This window comes from Petromyzon marinus, chromosome 2, assembly GCF_048934315.1.
Source record: "Petromyzon marinus isolate PM22_M1 ecotype Great Lakes invasive population chromosome 2, UKy_Petmar_22M1.pri1.0, whole genome shotgun sequence".
Lineage (NCBI taxonomy): Eukaryota > Metazoa > Chordata > Hyperoartia > Petromyzontiformes > Petromyzontidae > Petromyzon > Petromyzon marinus.
Window position 1 is genome coordinate 19,502,755 of NC_133668.1, and position 18,993 is coordinate 19,521,747.

General features: G+C 42.1%; 1 protein-coding gene across 2 annotated transcripts; it reads right to left on the reverse strand.

Moving 5' to 3' along the window:
• Positions 1–2,793: 2,793 nt before the first annotated feature.
• LOC116945501 (gap junction delta-3 protein-like) lies at positions 2,794–17,290 on the reverse strand. Of its 2 annotated transcripts, XM_032959848.2 has the most exons (4): positions 17,094–17,290; positions 10,955–11,068; positions 7,560–7,783; positions 2,794–6,578 (listed from the first exon to the last, which is right to left on the reverse strand). In XM_032959848.2, exons 3-4 carry the CDS (start codon positions 7,746–7,748, stop codon positions 5,805–5,807), a joined length of 963 nt encoding a protein of 320 aa, XP_032815739.2. In that variant the 5' UTR covers positions 7,749–7,783; positions 10,955–11,068; positions 17,094–17,290; the 3' UTR covers positions 2,794–5,804. The 2 variants fall into 2 exon arrangements, with proteins under 2 accessions (XP_032815739.2, XP_032815731.2); XM_032959840.2 differs by lacking the exon at positions 17,094–17,290 and having other exon boundaries at positions 10,955–13,585.
• Positions 17,291–18,993: the final 1,703 nt, after the last annotated feature.

Below are 18,993 nucleotides of genomic sequence, written 5' to 3' on the forward strand. Positions count from 1 at the left end.
TGTTGCGCCCGAAACGTCGTGATTAAATTTATTTTATTTTTTATACCCACGTGACTTTACCGAAAGAACCAAAGAGTATATAGCTATTTTTTCAGAAGCGACCTGGCCACCGATGATAGCTCAACCAAGTGGTTTATCGCGTGGACATTTATAGCAGCCAAATGCTCTTAAAGGCATGTTTCTAAGTGTGGAGGAAAAAAAGTCGAGGACCCGAAGAAAAATCCACACGGCCACGGGGAGAAAATGCAGACTCCAAACACACAGACGTCAGGTGTCGGGATCGAACCCACGGACTCTTGCATACACAGGTGAGGTAGTTACCATCTTGCCACTGTGGCGCCTCATAATTGCGTCAGGAGTCATTGCAAAGTGGTGTATCGCCCTAATTATGCCTCCTTCGCTGTATTATGAATCGGGCTTTGAATCGGTATATGTTCATACCTGCCAACCCATGCGGTTTACCCGTATTCTGGTACAGGGAAATCGAGTTTTCAGGCCCATACGGCGTACAGCCGTTTCAATACGGGCTTTGTAGTATGAACAATGAGATTTATAATGGCACGGGTGACCAATACAGTCTGCATTGATCTGCAACAAGGTAGGCACTTTTGATTTAAAGCTTTCGTGACTGCAGGGATTCATATTCTTGGTTCTTTCGGTAAAGTCACGTAGAAGGGAAACAATAAAATAATAAAAATATATAAAACAATAAAATTCTCACGACGTTTCGACTGCAACACAAGCAATCATCATCAGGTGTGAAAACCACAAAGAAATTTTTTGTGAAAAAAAACGCCACTTTTGTCAACTTTTCTGGTTGTGGTTTTCACACCTGACGACGATTGCCTGTGTTGCAGTCGAAACGCCGTGAGAATTGTATTGTTTTATATATTTTTATAATGTTATTGTTTCCCTTCTACGTGGTGACTTTACCGAAAGAACCAAGAATATAAGGTAGGCACTGATAAGGAGTTGACAGCTTTGTATGGTCCGTGGACTCTTCTGGATGACCTCAGTTGTCACACGCTGGAGAGTTTAAAATGTGTTCCATTTGTTCTGCTGGTGAATGAATACACGAGGGTGTGGTGTGGCCAACACCATGACCCCGCTGCCTTTGTATCACCAATGTTGGTTGTTTACATTGCGGCAGGTAGTTATTTACGTATGTATGTTAAACTTCTTTCGCACCGTACGTGCGAGACGACCTCATTGAAGCACATCGACCGATATTTTAACTCCGCACTCGTAGCGAAATGCACTGACCGCTACGCTATTTTTCCTAACTTTGTTGACTGACACACATACTCACAGAAACGGAGAGGGTACATAGAGTACAAAATATACCCGCAGTCTACTCTGTTTCCCAGAATATAGTCAATTTATCACACGAGTAAACGGCATAAGAGCTTTAAAAGTTCTACACAGAATTGACGTAAAACATATCTTTGATTCAGCAAATCGTTGGTGACTATGTGTTGATAGTGATGCACAAGCACAAATAACAAAATTCAACATGTTCATCAAATATACTTTGGCCTTAAGAGGAAAAATAAGCTATATAAGATGATGTCTTGGGCAAAGGCCCTTCTTCATAGATGCCTTCACCGATGTGTGTGGTGAGTGGTTGAATTCATTTTTACTCGGTTAAGGCATCTTTCAGACATGTTGAGGTATTTATGAGTACTGTAATGGTATGCAACTAGTATTTGGCACATGAGTTAATTGATGGTAACAGCTTACAATAAGATTTTGCACAATGGTATCGTGAATTTTAAGTTTAAAAAGGCATGCGCTCTCGTTTAGACAAACCTCGTTAATAGAAAATCTCACGTTTAAAGTTCTCATTGAACTTCCTTATGTCTCTTGTGGAAAGGTTTTACAAAGTTTATAAAAATGACTCTACTCAAAACAGAAAACATGCTCAAGCGATAGTTGAGTGCTGCTCATCCCAATTAGTGTCCATAAACAAGTGGAGGCAATTGCACACTCCTATGGCAGGACCAGTTTTTCGAAATCAAAACTATTGTTGTCTTCGAACACAACACTGCTTGTTTTATTGACTATAAAAAGAAGGCTGAGTGAACTGTGACTATGATGGATTTTACAATCTTTAGACTGAGAGCTAAGTGCTTTGTCAGCACAACCCAGCCAGGTCTTTAAAACACATACACAGTATACACATTCATTATTTGCCTGTAAAACAAGCACTTGTGGAATCTCAGCATTGCTGTTCCATCTTTAAAAATAGTTTTTATACTTCTATAAACATAATTTTTTTCAGGCATAACTGCATATAATATTCATTTGTCTTTTCCAAATAAAGCTTGTTCATATGGTTGATTCGCTTCTAAATTTTCCATTATTCAGTTCTCTTTTTTATGAACAGTTTACATGCGTGCGTTAAGAGGCTACTGGGTCTCTATAGTTCCATAGTTCCATAGTTCATTTAGTTGGTATAGCCCTGTGAGCCATTCGGCTCTTGAATCGGGTGCAACCGCAACAAACAGAAACATGTGAACAGGTGTGCTAATTCTGATCCACCACCTAATGTGGCTTTTAGCGATGTCTACAGGCCCCACAGTGGTGAGATGTTAACTACCTCGCCTTGTATAGAGGAGATCGTGGGTTCGATCCTGACCTTTGACGTCCTGTATATTTGGAGTTTGCATATTCTCCCCATGGTCACGTTGATTTTTCTCCAGATCCTCCGGTTTTTCCCTCCACACTTATAAACATGCGTTTTGAGTATTTGTCTGCTATGAATGTCCACGTGATAAGCCACTTTGTTTAGCTATCTTTGTGTCCAGGTAGATTCTGAAAGAAAGCTACATAGCTCAGTGGGCCTTACCTGCTATGATAAAAATAGTAAAAATAGGATGTGGTTCATAATAAAGGTTTTTTGGGTTAGATCGCGTTATTTATAAATGTATCGTAACCCTCCACCACCCGACACGGCCAATCAGCAAAATAAAGTGTCACGTTGACAAAAGACAATTAGTTCACTACTTTAACCCACCGGTGTGTTGAAGAGTGAATCCACAACATTTACAGTTTGAATAAATAGGATGTGGTGTCGGCCGCCGACCTTCTCTTGTGCCGTGCTGGCTTAGGTTAGTTTGTTCCATGTGGACTGGGAGCCTTCCCTTCATCGCACTCTGAAGGGCAGTGGTTACTCCCCCTTCAAGTGTGACATCTGGAACATCCTCGTCTTTATCAGATTGGTTTCCTGGAGTGTATTTTTGTGTGAATAAATCTTCATTTAGATCTGTCTCTCTTAAATTATGGTTCCACTTTGCTCGCAAATGGATAGTATTAGCCATTGTAATAGTCAAAGTAACAACGTACAAATTAGCAGTGGAGTCAGCATCAAAATAAGGTATTTTTGCAACCATTGGATTGGAAAAAAACAAGGCACAGAAATTTATTGAGATTATATGCGTCATCCCATATTTTCTGACAACACAGTGGAAGAAACGATGCCAGAAACAACAAATGATTGAAGAAGTAACAGGTAAGGCTACCAAATTAGGCTAAAAATAGAGTACGAGAAAATAGAAAAATAAGTACCGTAAAATAGAGCAAAATACCATATCTGCATGCATTTCTGAATATATGACATAAAATAAACAAATAAATGCAAAAACTGAATGTAATTCATTATTGGATTTTTTTAGTAATTACAGCATATTCAATATCTAAAGGCCAAGTGACAGATCCATGAGATGATTTTCCTTGCAATGAGGTTATGTTTAACACGTAGGCTTTCGCGACTAATATCATCCATAATGGAGGTTTTTTTTTGGGTTAGATCGCGTAAATATATAAATGTGTCATTAAATCCACCACCACTCGACACAGCCAACTAGCAAGGGCTATCACGTAAACAGAACGTGGCCAATTCGTCACTAGTACAGCACACCGGTGTGCTGGAGAGCCAAGCCACGAAATGTACAATCGGAGTACGACGTTTCGCCAGTAATTACAACTAGCTTCATCAGGCGACAGCCAGATTTGTGGAGAAGTCCACCTGTTTCGTTTCTTATATAGAGTTGTAGATGTGGTGACCACACTTCAATGAGGGTATATTTCGCAGTATGTAGATAAGTGGGGTTAATTATTCATAATTGTAAAAATTTGGATACAACATCGGAAGACATGCCCTGCTCTTGCAGATCTTCTTCAAGAGTCTTTAATGGAAATGTAAGAGCAGTCACCGTAACTTGCTCGTTTTTGGGTGACCACAGCAAATTATTTTGTTAAAAACAATGAAAGTTTCATACTCACTGGAATGTGCAGATTTGAGGCTTTCCTGGGTAGGCCAGTGTAATTAATAAATAAGACATACCAATTAATGGCCATGGTGGGAGTGGTGGTGCGATGGTTAGTGTACTGCACTCTGAATTCATTGACCTGAGTGCAAATCCAAGCAATGGCTCACTTCAGTGGCGAGAGATATCTAAATTGGTCCTGGGTGCCCCTTCACCAACCTGCACTGACTAGCGTGGTGAAGTACGGTTAAACAAACCACAGATTAGAATTGTACAAACATATCGGGTGTTCAAACTCTTATATATATAAAAGGCAAAGTTGTGAATATTTGTGTCTGTTCAAAATGTTTAGCGTACTTCCCGACATGCAACAAACTGGAAATTTGCCATGTGGGTATTTTCCAGACTGTACACCATGCAAAATCATAAAAAATACACTTTTTTGTTGTGGGGGGGGGGAGCTCAATGCATATACATGTATTTTTTGCACGGCAAGTGAGCCGTGACGTCAAATCTGTCACGTGACCCGCGCACGTGGAAGCGTAACGCATTGCAGTGTAGCGGTTAGCGCGCTGCGCTACGACCCCGGCCATCCGAGTTCGATTCCCGCTCACGGCCACCACCGGTGACGATTATTTTAACCGGTCCTGGGCCTCCCCTAGGTCGACTCAGCCTCAAACGAGTAACTGCTGTGGTGTGTCAACATCGCCAGTGGGGAGACAAAGGCGGCCGGGCGTGATGCTGTCACCCACCCCCTCGTATATCTATATACAGAAATATCCATCACACCAGAAGTGGTTGCCTCTGTAGATGTTAAGTCTACAGTAATTTAGTGATAAACTCTCTACAGAGCACACTATTTATGTTTGCAATAAATACGAACGGATAATGGAAAGTAGTGAATGGCAACATTATATAAGCAGAATAAATATGACCAATGAGCCTTTTAAGATGGTGGACTAAAATGTCACAACCAAATGTGTATCTCTGTGTGCTTCGAAATGGTTTAAGCTCACCTATATATATAGTCTAGACGTATCATATTCGTATTCACTATTGTGCTGTATTATTGACAGTTTCTGTGCAATATCAAAAGCAGGGACAATGCAGGCCAACAAATGCTGATTCATGACTAATTCCTGAAGCTCAGATAGTCATTGCAGACTTCCCTATGCTCTTTTCTTACTTTGTTTATTTTCCCCACTCGTGAAAAAAAAATCAACTCCTTTTAACATTCTTGAATTCAATAACCCTGCCAGGCCCTGTATGTGGTAAATGTTCTCCAAATCAAAAGATGCGGGGCTATTAGTAGTTTAAAATGTAGGTTTCCGAAGCGAATACAATGATCCATATTTGTTGTTTGGGTTACCAGCATAAAACTACGACGTAGCCTAACCCAAAAATAAATATGGACCACGATTATTACTGTAGATTATTTTTTTTACAAAGGAAAGCCTCATTGTCAGCAGGTTCCTGCTTGTGGTCTTTGGCCATTTGTGTATACATTTAATATTTCATGTGGTTCATAAACACAGTTTATAGGTTCAACGCTGACTGGGAGCCAACTCTGCTTCGGATCATAGCACTGTCTGGCTGCCTAGGCATGTCCATAGGCAGAGGCTCCATTCTCATCGAGGTGTTTTCATGAGTTCTGTTGCTGTAGTTTTGAACTCTGGTGATGTCTCGAGCAGAGCCATTTAGGAACACTCCATCATGCAGGATCAATGTAATACCATTTTCTGATTGAGGGTTATTGGTGGGGGACTTGCATGAGGGCAGAGGAAATACATATTCTTTTGAATATTTCTCATTAATCTCTGTTTTTCTGAGCCTCCATCTTAACATCTTCAGCCCAATAAGGTTGATCTCGATCAAGCACAGAAGAGCTGATATCACGTTGACGACAAAGTAGTAGAGGAGAAAGACGTTCTTTTCTGTGGGACGCGACACGAAGCAGTCCACCCTGTTGGGGCACGGGAAGCGCTCACACGGAAAGTGAGCCTCGATGGTGAACCCGTAGACAAAGTACTGGCTCACGAGGCAGCCGATCTCCAGCACCAGCTTGAACGCCACGTGGACTACATACAAGGCGTGTCTTCTGGTTATTCTCTGAGCTTTAGTCTTCTCCCACCTCACTTTTTCTTCAGTATTTATCAATGTTTTTTTTCCAATGATTTTCTCTGTCCTTTCCTCCTTGGTCTGGCTGTGTATGGCATATGCGATGAAGGAGAGTGGAGGCACTGACAGCACCATAATCTGGAATATCCAGAAGCGATAGTGCGACATTGGGAAGGCCTTGTCATAGCAAACCTGGGAATGAAAATAACAAAACGTAAGCTATAACTTAATTGACAAATTAACAAATTGAACAGAATCCTGTGACATATGTATACGTACTGTATAACCCTGTGTCTGCATGGTAAGACTTGACCACATTTAGACGCCTGGAGAGTGATTTATGTTTAAACATAAACTGATGACTTGGAGATGTGTCATCCTGAATAAATGTTGAGTAAATTGAGAGTGGAGAAAATTTACAGAGATAGGAAGTATAAGAGGCAAGTGTGTACTTGCAAGCCGAGCTAAAAAGATATACCAGGCAAATACAGGGTTATTGTTATCAATGATGAATTATGATGTTTTATTCCGCATATATATAAAGATCACGTGTACCACCAGGCAACAAAACTAAGCATTGGGTGATATATATGTTGTCTGTTTTGAGCCATTATGTGCATATTTCAGATTTCTTGACTTCCAATAAAGTAGCACAGATTATTTAATGATATAAGGGCAATTTACTGAATGAATTCCCAACTAGGATTTGAACTTTCAACCTTCCAGTTGTGAGCTATGTGCTCTACATTAGTACCTTTGGCCAGATACCTGAGTGGATATAGATTCTATGTATATTATGCCCACAAAAGGCCTGATTCACATGTATTGTATTTTGTTTTGCCTGCTGTTTTGCCAGAGTGCACCAATGTCTCCATTACCCATAATGGAGAAATTTCCCAAAGATTATAAATATGACTATTTATTCAAATCTGAGAGAGTCCATTTTCATTCATCGTTATTGAAACAGACACACCAAATTGGAGTAGCGTTTTTTCTGCTAATCTTGTGATACTGAAAGCTATAGCGATTGTATAATCAACAACGTGGGTAGAAACCAACCATTGGTAATTGTTTATTACCACAGATATTTTTTTCCGATGAAACACAAAAAAGGAATATTTCAGCAAAACCAAATCAATCACACCCCTTGCACGATCACAGCTCGGAACTGACCTGATTGCAGCCTGGTTGCAAAGTATTACATATGAAAGCCTCTTGCTCGTCTTCGTAGAGATTGTCGCCGATAGTTGAGAGCACCATGACGCGGAATATGATGAAGATGAGCAGCCAGAATCTTCCTGTCATGGTGGAGTGAATGTTCACCACCTGGAGGATATCGCCTAAGAAGCTCCATTCCCCCATGATGCCGTGCAACGTTTGGGTGTCACAGACTCCCGCTACACAACAACAGCAACAACACAGTACCATTACGGCATGACATTCCTCTGACAACTGACTCTTGTCTCTTCATACACTCTAGTTTGCTGAACTATCTCTGATAAAGACAAAAAAATGGTCGCATTAATGTTATAATGTCTGTTACATAACGAATACAGTGTTGCACTATTTACTTTATCTATACTGTATTCGGCTATGTTATGTTGTATGTAATGTTGTTAATTGTTAAACATTGAGATTGATATGATGTGGTATAGGTGATGAGTGGAATTGAAGGATCACATTTTTGGGGAAATAGAGTGAAAGATGCTTTCTTTATTAAGGAATATACTTCGTGCAAAGTGTTGTGTGGCCTCAGATAGTTTCTATCGAATTATCTAATGCCCCACAGCTATTCATGTTATGAGACTCAAATTCGTCCGTTTAAGCACTGTAAGTTAGCGTTAAGTTTACATTTCCATACATTAACACTTGTGGAGTTACGCAGTATTGTTCTTGGCCATCTTCAATACTGAAGATAGTAAGGCATATTTACTGTCTGCCCGTGTGTCTGTGTGAAAGCCTCGATTAATGCAGATATGGAACATTAACTCATTTGGTCTCATTGAAACCATGGTGGCCATTAAAAGGTTATAATTATAATACATCACAGCCCTGAGCCAATCACCTGCCAGATGAAGGCCTCCCCACGCCACGTCAGTCATGGGAATTGCTTGACCATACTTCATCACAGTGGTCAAAGGTAAAGGGGCCGGGGGGGGTCGTTCAGATACGACTCGCCACTGATGTTAGCCGTTGCTATGAATTCAACTTGGGTCACCGACTTCATATAAAAGTGCACTTACCACTTTTCCATAGCATAACCCAATGACATTGCTTGTTTCACATGAGGGATTGTTAGATATTTCCAGTAATATTTAAACGTGTGCAATGTGTACACGTTTTGCCATCCTCCTCTCCCACTGGTGTAGTGCCAATGATGGTTAATACGGTGGTAATGTTGAACAATCCATTGGGCTTCTGGAATAGCAATGTGTAAGATTGCATGAAGTTAATCAACTTGAAATGATGTAACAACTCCCTTTGTAACCCCGACATAACAATTTTAAGTTAATCATCAAACTTATATATCTTTTTTCATTAAGTCCTCCCTTTCAATTGCAACTTGCTTTGTACTGGGACATATATCTCACTCATATTTTTAATTAGATATAAGCCTCTCAAGATTCTGTCTAGTGTAATATTCGGGATCATTGGGCACTCGTAACAAGTCAAGCAAGTCCACCCATTGTATCTGGGAGAACACTCTGCTATGCTGGCTAGACTTGTCGCATCTTTTGTCCCGATGCAGTAAGAACCAGTTGTGACTAGCGTAGAGAAAAGAAACATTATCTCAGATTGTTACATGAGCAGGTCACATAGTAGGAGAAACATAGTACTATATCTTAATGCTTATTGAATATGTTGTGTATTGGCATAACTTAAAATTTGGAAGCACGTTGAATACTACACATGTAATGGCCATCGCTAACAAGTATTGCCACCGTGGTCTGGTCAAAAGGAATGAATCAGATTACGATTTTTTTTTCTCTAAATTCAGTTTGTTTTGAAAGTGTTTTGTGTACTGTATTATTATTGATGGAGTTAGATATATGTGATGGCTGGAATGTTTCACTAGACAATTGCGTATGCTGACATAGCATCAGTACAATATTCAACGTTAGCAGACACCATTGCAAGGCATGAAGACAATCGAACTTGTAAAGAATTAGTAAATTAAAAAGCATATAGTATTGTTCAGTAACAGGTGGATGAGCGTGTTAAAATGACTGCAATCATGTCTGCAAATCAACAGGATGAAATATTGAAATCACTCCATGAGTTACTTATATTCAAGGAGGTGCACGGTTATAAAGTTACTTAAATTGCATTTTGACTTAAAACTTTCGTGACTGCAGGAATTCATATTCTTGGTTCTTTCGGTAAAGTCACGTAGATAGAAAAAATATATATATATTTTTATATATAAATTTAAATTTAAAATAACAGCAAAAAACCACGACGTTTCGATCGCAACACAAGCGGTCTTCATCAGGCGGAGAGAAAAGAGGGGGCATGGGCGGGGCAGCCAGCGCCAATGTAGGAGCAAAGCACCACAAGCAAAGCGAGCGCGTTAGACAATGGGGGACAGGAGGTGGCAGAGACAGGGGAGAGAGAGGGGGGGTAGAGATAGAGGTGGAGCTGAATGCGAGGGCACAGTCCAAGTGTGTTAGACAATGGGGGGAGGAAGAGGGTAGAGATAGGGGGGAGGGGGGAGTAGAGATGGGGGGGGGGCATTGCACCTCGCTGCACACATCCACACTGCTGACGGTAGAGGTTGACAAGTAAAGACAAATCAAGTCATGACCCAAAGTGGTTGATGATGTGATGCCGCAGCAGCGAAGCCGTTCTGCCGACGCCGTGGCCACGACGCCGCCACCTCCGAGCGACGGGGCCGACGCTGCTTTTCCCTCACCACCCCCCATGTGAACACACACCCCCCCACAATGGGCCCCGAGGGGAGGTCACGTGACCGACAGGTTTTCACCCAGAAGCCCTCTCATGGGACCAATCTTCACGGTTTCCTGCGGCCGGGGAATTGGGCGATCTCCCCCGAGGCTAACTCGCACCTAGGCGCCGTGACTTGGGTTGTAATTACATGGTCACGACGGGGCTGCTCAGCCACCGCGGGTAGAAAACACCCACGACACACACAACACACACAACACCCACAACACACACAACACACACGACACACACAACACACACAACACACACAACACCCACAACACACACGACACACACGGGTCAGCAGGCAGGTAGGGGGGGGGGGGGGGGGGGCGGAGCCACGAACGGCGGGAAAACAGGGCCGGCCCTCTGGTAGGACAAATGTGCTTGTGCACCAATGCAGCATCCCCACGGCCGTCCCTTTTGATGTAGAAGGTAAAGTGCGGACGTCTGAGAGAGCACCGGTCCGGGGGGAGAGTGGCGGGAAATCCGAGCCACCTGATTGGCCGGGAAGGCCAGCGGATCAGCGCCAAATTATCTTTGATGTAGAGAACAATACAAGGTGAGAGAAGGTAGGGATGAGTCAGTCGTATTCTTCTCAAGTCAGCGATCGGAGTAGTCACCTTGCTGGCCACTGGATCGTCCGTGAGACAAGTCTCAGCGCAGCCAGGCCCCGCTCCCAGCAATAACTTCCTGAAGCCTCGTCTCTCCTCGACGGCCCGCGCATCCGAGGCGAACTGTGAGTACGAAAGAGAGAGTTGGGATTTAAGCGTAGAAGCCTAGGGAGGTTGGTTCGAAATAGAAGGGACAGATTGGGGCTTAGATCGTCGGGAGTAGGTTAGTTATCCTACTAATACTGACTCCGGGCTACGGAATATTTAGACTCGGACTCGCCGAGAATAAACTGTTGGTGATCAATAAACCTTGTCGTGTGGTTTCTGCGAGTGTGGAACGAGCGCATGGTGGTGTGAGTCCGCTCGTCGTGGTATGGGGATTTGTGCTGCGGGTAACTCTGTTGAGGCGGTCATTGTGTGTGCGCCCGACCGGGGTTCCTGCATCGTTGCCCCCTGTGTTTGCGCACGAGTGCGTATTTACTCGCGTGTTTGCGCTCGCCCATGCGTGTAGCGTACACGTGAGATTGTTCATACAGTCCTTTAAATCATCTCCGAGACACCCCCCTCCAATCGGCTACGCGTGTACAAGTGACGTCACTGCCCTTTGACCCCTGCCCCCCGTCCCACGCGTGCGATTGGTGTGTTGCTCTAAAACCGACTCTGAATCCCCACCCAGCAGCCCTTTAAACAATCTCCATTGCCCGCCCTCGGCGGCAACGCGTGGGCGAAGGACGTCATTACCTCTGACCCCCCCCCAGTTCAGCGCGTGTGAGTGGTGTGCGGGGTGGTGTGAGTGGAGTCATCGCGTCTGAGTGGCCGAGAAGCGACGGATTGACTCCAGGCAGCCGTGTGCCAGCTCTGAGCTATGCCCCACAAACAGGACCCGCGGACCCGAGGGGCTGTGGCGTGAGGAGAGGAGCCGGAGAGCGGCAGCCCTCTCCCCGCGAGCGAGGAGATGAGTAGCGGCGGCTCTCACATGAGCGAGGAGTCCGGAGTCCGCAGCCCTCCCGAGATCAGCCCTCCCCCGGGGGGGGGGGGGGGGGAGGGGGCCGGAGGCCTGCGTCCCCCACAATGACATCTTACCAATGATTGCTGAGTTTAAAACCGTCGTCTCGGTTGAAATTGTATCAGTGTCTATATATATATGGATGGCTTCATGAACGAATCTTTGTTGATAGCCAGTGGTTTTGCAAAGTACCTTCGTCTTAGAGAAATCAATATCGTGTGAGCCCACCGCATTAAAACAATGATCAGACACAGCCGAGGTATTGGTCCTACCGTGTTTCAGATCTGCCTTATGTTCTTGAACACGGTCCGAGACATGTCGCTTAGTTTCCCGAATGTAACTACTGCCACAGACACAGCTTAGTTTGTAGATGCCAGGGTATTGCATGACAGGGGGATCACATCCTTCACAGATGGGATCAGATCACGAATTTTATGTACTGTGTTAAATCGAACCTGGATCTTGTGTTTGCTCATGATTTTGGAAATCTTTTAGTGACCCCTCCTATGTATGGCAAGGTGATGGTTCTGATTGGGTCCTCAGATAATTATTTCCTAACGGTTGGGGTGATAGCTTTACGGATTGTGTGGTCTGAAAATCCCTTCATCTTGAGAGGTTGGTGGCTAGGTGATGACGGTCAGAGATACATTGAGCTCTATGGTGTCGCGTTTTGATGAGGAGATTTTTCTGGGATGGATGGTGGTGGGAATCAGATTTTAGGTAGGCGTCAGTATGGGTTACTTTTCTGCAGACAGAATGGCTCATTGAGCCATCTGGTCAGATTAAGACATCCAAGAAAGGTAGCATGCCATCCTTTTATACTTTCATGGTGAATTTGATTGCTGGGTGTATGGAACTGATGTGGTTGAGGAATTGTTTCAGAGGCAGTCGGCCATGTGACCAGATGACAAACGTGTCATCCACGTACCTCTTCCACAAGGACGGGCATAGAATGGATGTCTGGATGGCATCCGTCTCAAATTTTCCATGAAAATGTTGGCCACAACCAGAGATAAGGGAGAACCCATTGGGGTGCCTTCAGTTTATTTGTATAATGTTCCACCCTAGGTGAAGTATGTATTGGTGAAGCAGTGTCTCACCATGGCTGGTACATCAGCATTCAAACCTTGTTGGACCAAATCTTCAATTATTGCAATGGTTTCGGGTACAGGAACTTTGGTGAACAAGCAAACTACGAAGAAACTAACGAGCAAGTCACCTGGGGACAGTGAGATGTCTTTAATTTACTTAAATTGGTTACGTTTATGGCAACACAGATTACATATATACACTTTCATAAAATCACACGTTATAATTTTGAACATTCCACTATCTTTACCTGGCCGAGTGCGATCACTGTTACGTTGCAATTATGGCTTTATTTTTTGGTGATTTGGAAAAGTTTTTTGGTTTGGACATGTTTCTTTTGTTGTAGTATTGAGTTAGACTGATGGCCTTAATCTAAGTTTTTGTGGTTGTTGTTGTTTGACTTGCATCCCACTGGGATTTTTTTGCACACAACGTTGGTGTACGGTGCTTTTTTCAGGAATATTTTTGCTGTTTTTTTTTTTCCCATGGATTTTTCGTTTGCACAATCACATAGTCACTTTAAGTTGTTTTTCTTGTTCGTGTTTTTGTTTTTTTGTTTGTTGTGGTTGCACCCGATTCAAGAGCCGAATGGCTCACAGGGCTATACCAAAATAAACTGAAATAAACTGAAACTGAGTGGCGCCATAGTTAGAGCACTCAACTGACAATTGGAAGGCTGCACGTTCAAGACCCTGCCAGAGCTCGTCTTGGCAGATACCAAGCTATCCATAGTGGTACTCATTTTTGAGGGATGATAGGTTAAGTCCCTTCAATTTGTGGGTTGATTGTTGTGCCGCTGATTCACCTCCTCGTGTCAATGGGTGATGATAATTATAGATACAAAGATCCCCGCATAGCCTTGACTGACTGTTGGAGCTAATGCTGTTAAGCGAGCACCTATGAAGGCCGTCACGGTACAAGAGGAGGTCGGTGGCCAACTCCACATCCTATTTTTTATTAAAAATTTTATTTTTATTTTGCCAGGTAAGGCCCACTGAGCTATATAGCTATTTTTCAGAAGTAACCTGGCCACAAATGATAGCTCAACGAAGTGGCCTATCACGTGGACATTTATTGCAGCGAAATACTCTAAACGCATGTTTATAAATGTGGATGGAAAAAAATCGTAGGAACCAGAGAAAAATCGACACGACCACGGAGAGACCATGCAAACTCAAAATTGACAGGTGTCAGGGTCTGGATCAAACCCACAGCCTCCTGTACACGAGGTGAAGTAGTTAACATATCGCCACCGTGGCGCCCCACATCCAGCCACCTTTGTCTCCCAGTGCTGATGTTTACACACCACGTCAGATACTCATTTACGGCTGATTCGACCTAAAGGAGGCTCAGGACCGGTTCAAATATTCACCACCGTTTTCGGTCGTCAGCGGGAATTGAATTTGGGTCACAGGGTTTGCAGCACATTGCGTATTGTGAGGTGAGGTCATAGTCCATTGACTCAAACTAGGAAATAAAAACATGATGACAAAAACAACACGTTCGGAATAGAAGTAACATCATTTTACCATCCGATAGCGAATAGAGACAATACGTCTGGTTGGTGATAAATAAAAAGAAAAGAGATGTATTAATTTCTTCCATATGAAAACAAATAGTGCAACACAGGAGCCAAGAGAAAATTCGAGGATAATAGAAAATAACACGATGTCAAATAATGTAAAACAAAGCAAAACTACGAGACCTGTACTTGTTCTTTGTTTAAAATGTCAGGTATAAAAATTCCACGATTATCAGATCGGGCATAATTTGTTTCTCAATTACAATTTCACTTTATTAGCCTCTGTAGTTGTCTGCATTGTCAGTTTCTTATTCGTGTACATTTATGAATACAAAAGGTGATTAATTGATTGAACGAAGTATAACTGAATAAGTTGACGTGATAAATATAGTCCAATTTCATGCCATGAAGATAAAAAGTGCGATGTCTAAGGTGGTTATTTTTAAACCAAATTTGATAGTTCTTTTGAAATGTAAAAAGCAACAGAATGCAGTACAAAGGCTATTGCATACACACACACATCATAAGTAGATACTGTAAATCCACATCTCATTAATGATGAATCTCTCTGAAAAAGCATTTTATTTTACCCTGACAATAGTGCTAACCATCCGGACCTCCACTTGGCAACTTTCAGTGTTTGACAGAGTTTGTGCAATTTTTATGTGAACTCAAATAAAGAGTAATAGTGCGAATCCCTTTTACAAGCCACTTTTGGATGACGGTTTCCCCACACCACCAGTCATGGCGGCTGTTTTACCATACTTCTTCGTGCTGGTCAGTGTAAATTGGTGAAGGGGAGAGGCGCAGGACTGGTTGAGATATCGCTCGCCAATGCCGTTAACTTTGGCCAGAAATTAAAGTCAAGCCACCAGGTTAAGAGTTCAGTGCACTTACCACTACACCCATCATCAACATGTACAATAAATAGATAGACAGAGATATAAGTCAAAGTACTTCCCTGCTCAACCCAGCATGGGACGGTGGTAATCTTTGTTTGGTGGGCCTGAGTCAGAGGTGGAAATGCCGCATTTCTATGACAAGGACACGTGTGTAGAAGGATCAATGTTGTATTCCCATGGCGATAATTATAACATGATATAACAGTCACAATGACATTATGATAATTATAAGTCATGACTAGAATACTCTTTGGTTCTTTCGGTAAAGCCACGTGGGTATAAAATACAATAAATCCGGTGATGATGGACGCTTGTGTAGCGCCCGAAACGTCGTGATTTATTTTATTTTATACCTACGTGACTTTACCGAAAGAACCAAAGAGTATGGATTCCTGCAGTAACGAAAGCTTCAAATCTAGATATAACTAGAATACTTTACAAACACAAACATATAAAAAAAACACAAAAAAGCGGTGAGGTTTCTTAAATGCGAAGTCAATCGTGTTATCTTCTTTGGTTCTTTCGGTAAAGTCAAGTAGAATGAGAATAAAATAATAAATTGATAAAATAAAATAACACAATAAAATTCTCACGACGTTTCGGCCACAACACAGCGCTGTCCTCCAGACAGTCTCGTCCCTTCACCTGATGAAGGCCGCTTGTGTTGTGGCCGAAACGTCGTGAGAATTTTATTGTGTTATTTTATTTTATCAATTTATTATTTTATTCTCATTCTACGTGACTTTACCGAAAGAACCAAAGAAGATGAATCCTTGCAGTCACGAAAGCTTTAAATCGAAATTCAATCGTGTTAAATAGGCAAAACGTGTATGTAATAATCATCAGCAAATCATGTATCCACTGCTGGATGAAAGCCTCCCAAAAAATGTCGCCATCCCTTATGGTTTCATAGTAAAAAGATCCATCTGGCTCGTCATCTATTCACTACATCTCCATGGTAGTTGTCCTCTCACGCCTGTTCACTCGTTTGGATGCCACTCCGCCAAAAGTGTTGCCCTTTAGTTAGCATCCTCTTTAGAGATGTGTTCTGCCCATGCCCTCTAACTTTTATTAGCAGTCAATGTGTTGTCTTTATTGTGAGTTTCTTCTCGAATGCATCTGCTCTTCTCTAATTCGAAGCAAGCTTCTTTTCAAACCTTTTGTTATTTTCTTTTAACCTATCGACGTGACTTTACCGAAAGACCCAAATAATATTTTAGCTTTAGGTTAATACATTTGTGATGTCCATGTTCCTGATCCACATGTCATGTAGTAGGTAATATATAGGTACTAAAAACTTAATGACTCACAAAAACATGCTGATCTTTTTAAAATTTACTTTTAACCATGCCAACCAGTCGATACTCTTAATGTGACCTTAATTTAAGTTAACCGGAGCTCTCGTACCAAATCAGGACATGACATTCGTACAGCAATTGTGTTGTGGGCTGTGTTATATAACAGAATAGTATATATTTTGTAGTGTATAGCCATTCAATACAAGAATACTTGTAAGTGTATTTAAACAAGTTTAAACATCTCTCATATATTCAGAGCAATAAAAAGTTGTAGACACAGCACCTATCTTAAAAACACATACAAGTTTATCAGGTGAAGGGATGCCATTACCTGTATGGATTGTCCGTTTAAATGATTTCCCAGAGTGAATGCAAGCTGGCTTATGAACGTTTCCCAATACCGACAGATGCTACACAACAGGTTTGACACGAACACAACTTTAAGGGTTTCAAACCCAGTGTTATATAATGCACTGTACCCTACTTTCCTGGCTTAAAGTGATTGAATGCATGCCTTCACCTTTGCAGTTTTAAATTTGGGGCGGAACTTATTTGGGTGTGGAGAGGATGATTTCTCAACAAAAACTGCATCACAATTAGTTATCCAAATAGGGTGGAATGTGATGTCAGTTGTGATTATTTTATTCTGAGAACATATTTACACACAAATGGTAGACTTTAATGATATTGAACCAACACTACACTTATTATTACAAACCGAAAGGCACTTATTGCAGTCATTAAGGATTCCCGTGGTGCCGACGTCTGTGTTACCTGTAACCACTCTTAATCTTCGCTATATATGCATTGCCCTAAACTCATGTAACTGGAAAATAATCTTCTGGGCTTTGAGCATAGGTGTTAAAATAGAATGAACAGGGCAGGAGACTTTTGCGGAATTACTAATCAAGAGTAGATGGTGATGGGTAAGTCATGTTTACGAGGATGGAGGAGGGCAGGTCACCATGACTGGTATTGCTGTGGCACCCGGAGGTTGGTGGCCTCCATAAGCAGTCTGGCCACTTTATTCTCGTATTCTGGGTATATGCAAAATGACGTTTATCTTTTTTCTCGTGGAATATAAAACCCATATGTATTATATTTGATAGTGTTTGAAACAATTTAGGCCAGTAAAGTTGAAAACAATTTGGTCAGTTTTGCATTAACTGCCAGTCATACATCACTGTGTTGAGTGGTGCAATTGCCCCAAAGAAAGCCAAGAATATGTAACTCGGGAACTGTCAGCAACTGGCTGTAGACATAAACTGACACTTGCCCTGCCTGCCACAAGTCAAGGTCATGAATTGTGAACATGAGTACAGAGGCAGATGTCAGCAGAATTGCTGGTCACCCTACTGCTCCATTGTAGGTCATGCTAAGCTCATTCAGTGCTTACGACCCTTTCTTCAGGTCAATTATGGCCGGGACAACTGTGTAGTTGTCCACTATAAATTAGAAGCAGTAGTAGTAGACGTTTAAAACCATGTGAGAGCCCATTGACAATGGAGCCTCTTTTTCTCGGAAATCCCGGGTCAGGACAGGACAGGATAACAAGTGATGATGCTGTAAATATACGTTGGTTTGAAGTCACTCAACACCTTTGGTTCTATGAGTCACAATAGCTGTTAAGGGTAATTAGGGATTTCCACCACCCACCCATCAGAGAATACTGTATATGCTATATTCTGTAGAACCTTTCCCAATCTTGATATATTTTCTGTGATCATAAACAATACAAGTTTGTGGATAATGGCGAACTTTACACCACCTAACTTAAACGTTTACTTATTCTAAACGTTTTGATGTGTGTAATTATCACATCACAGTAATCATACCATACAAATCATATCACCTGATGGGCACTAACTGGCTTTAAGGCCATGGAATTAATACTTATTATACTGCTTTGAAGTTAAAACGTTATTTGAAAACCATTTTTTGTTAAATCACATCTTATTTCAGGAGAATGTACCCATTGTGAAATGTACATGTGAGTTGGAATTGAGGCACAGTGGTTGACGCACTGCATCATGAACCCGTCAAGCTCAGTTCAATCCCGAGCAATGGCTAAATGTCAGTGGTGAGTGATATTTTAATTGGTCGTCCACCAACCCACACTAATCAGCGTTGGTGCACTAAGGTAAAATAATCCTCGTGACACGCACCACATGGGGAGAGTCTTCATCCAGGAATGGATTTATCTAGGGCTGTAAAATAATATTAACATTGCA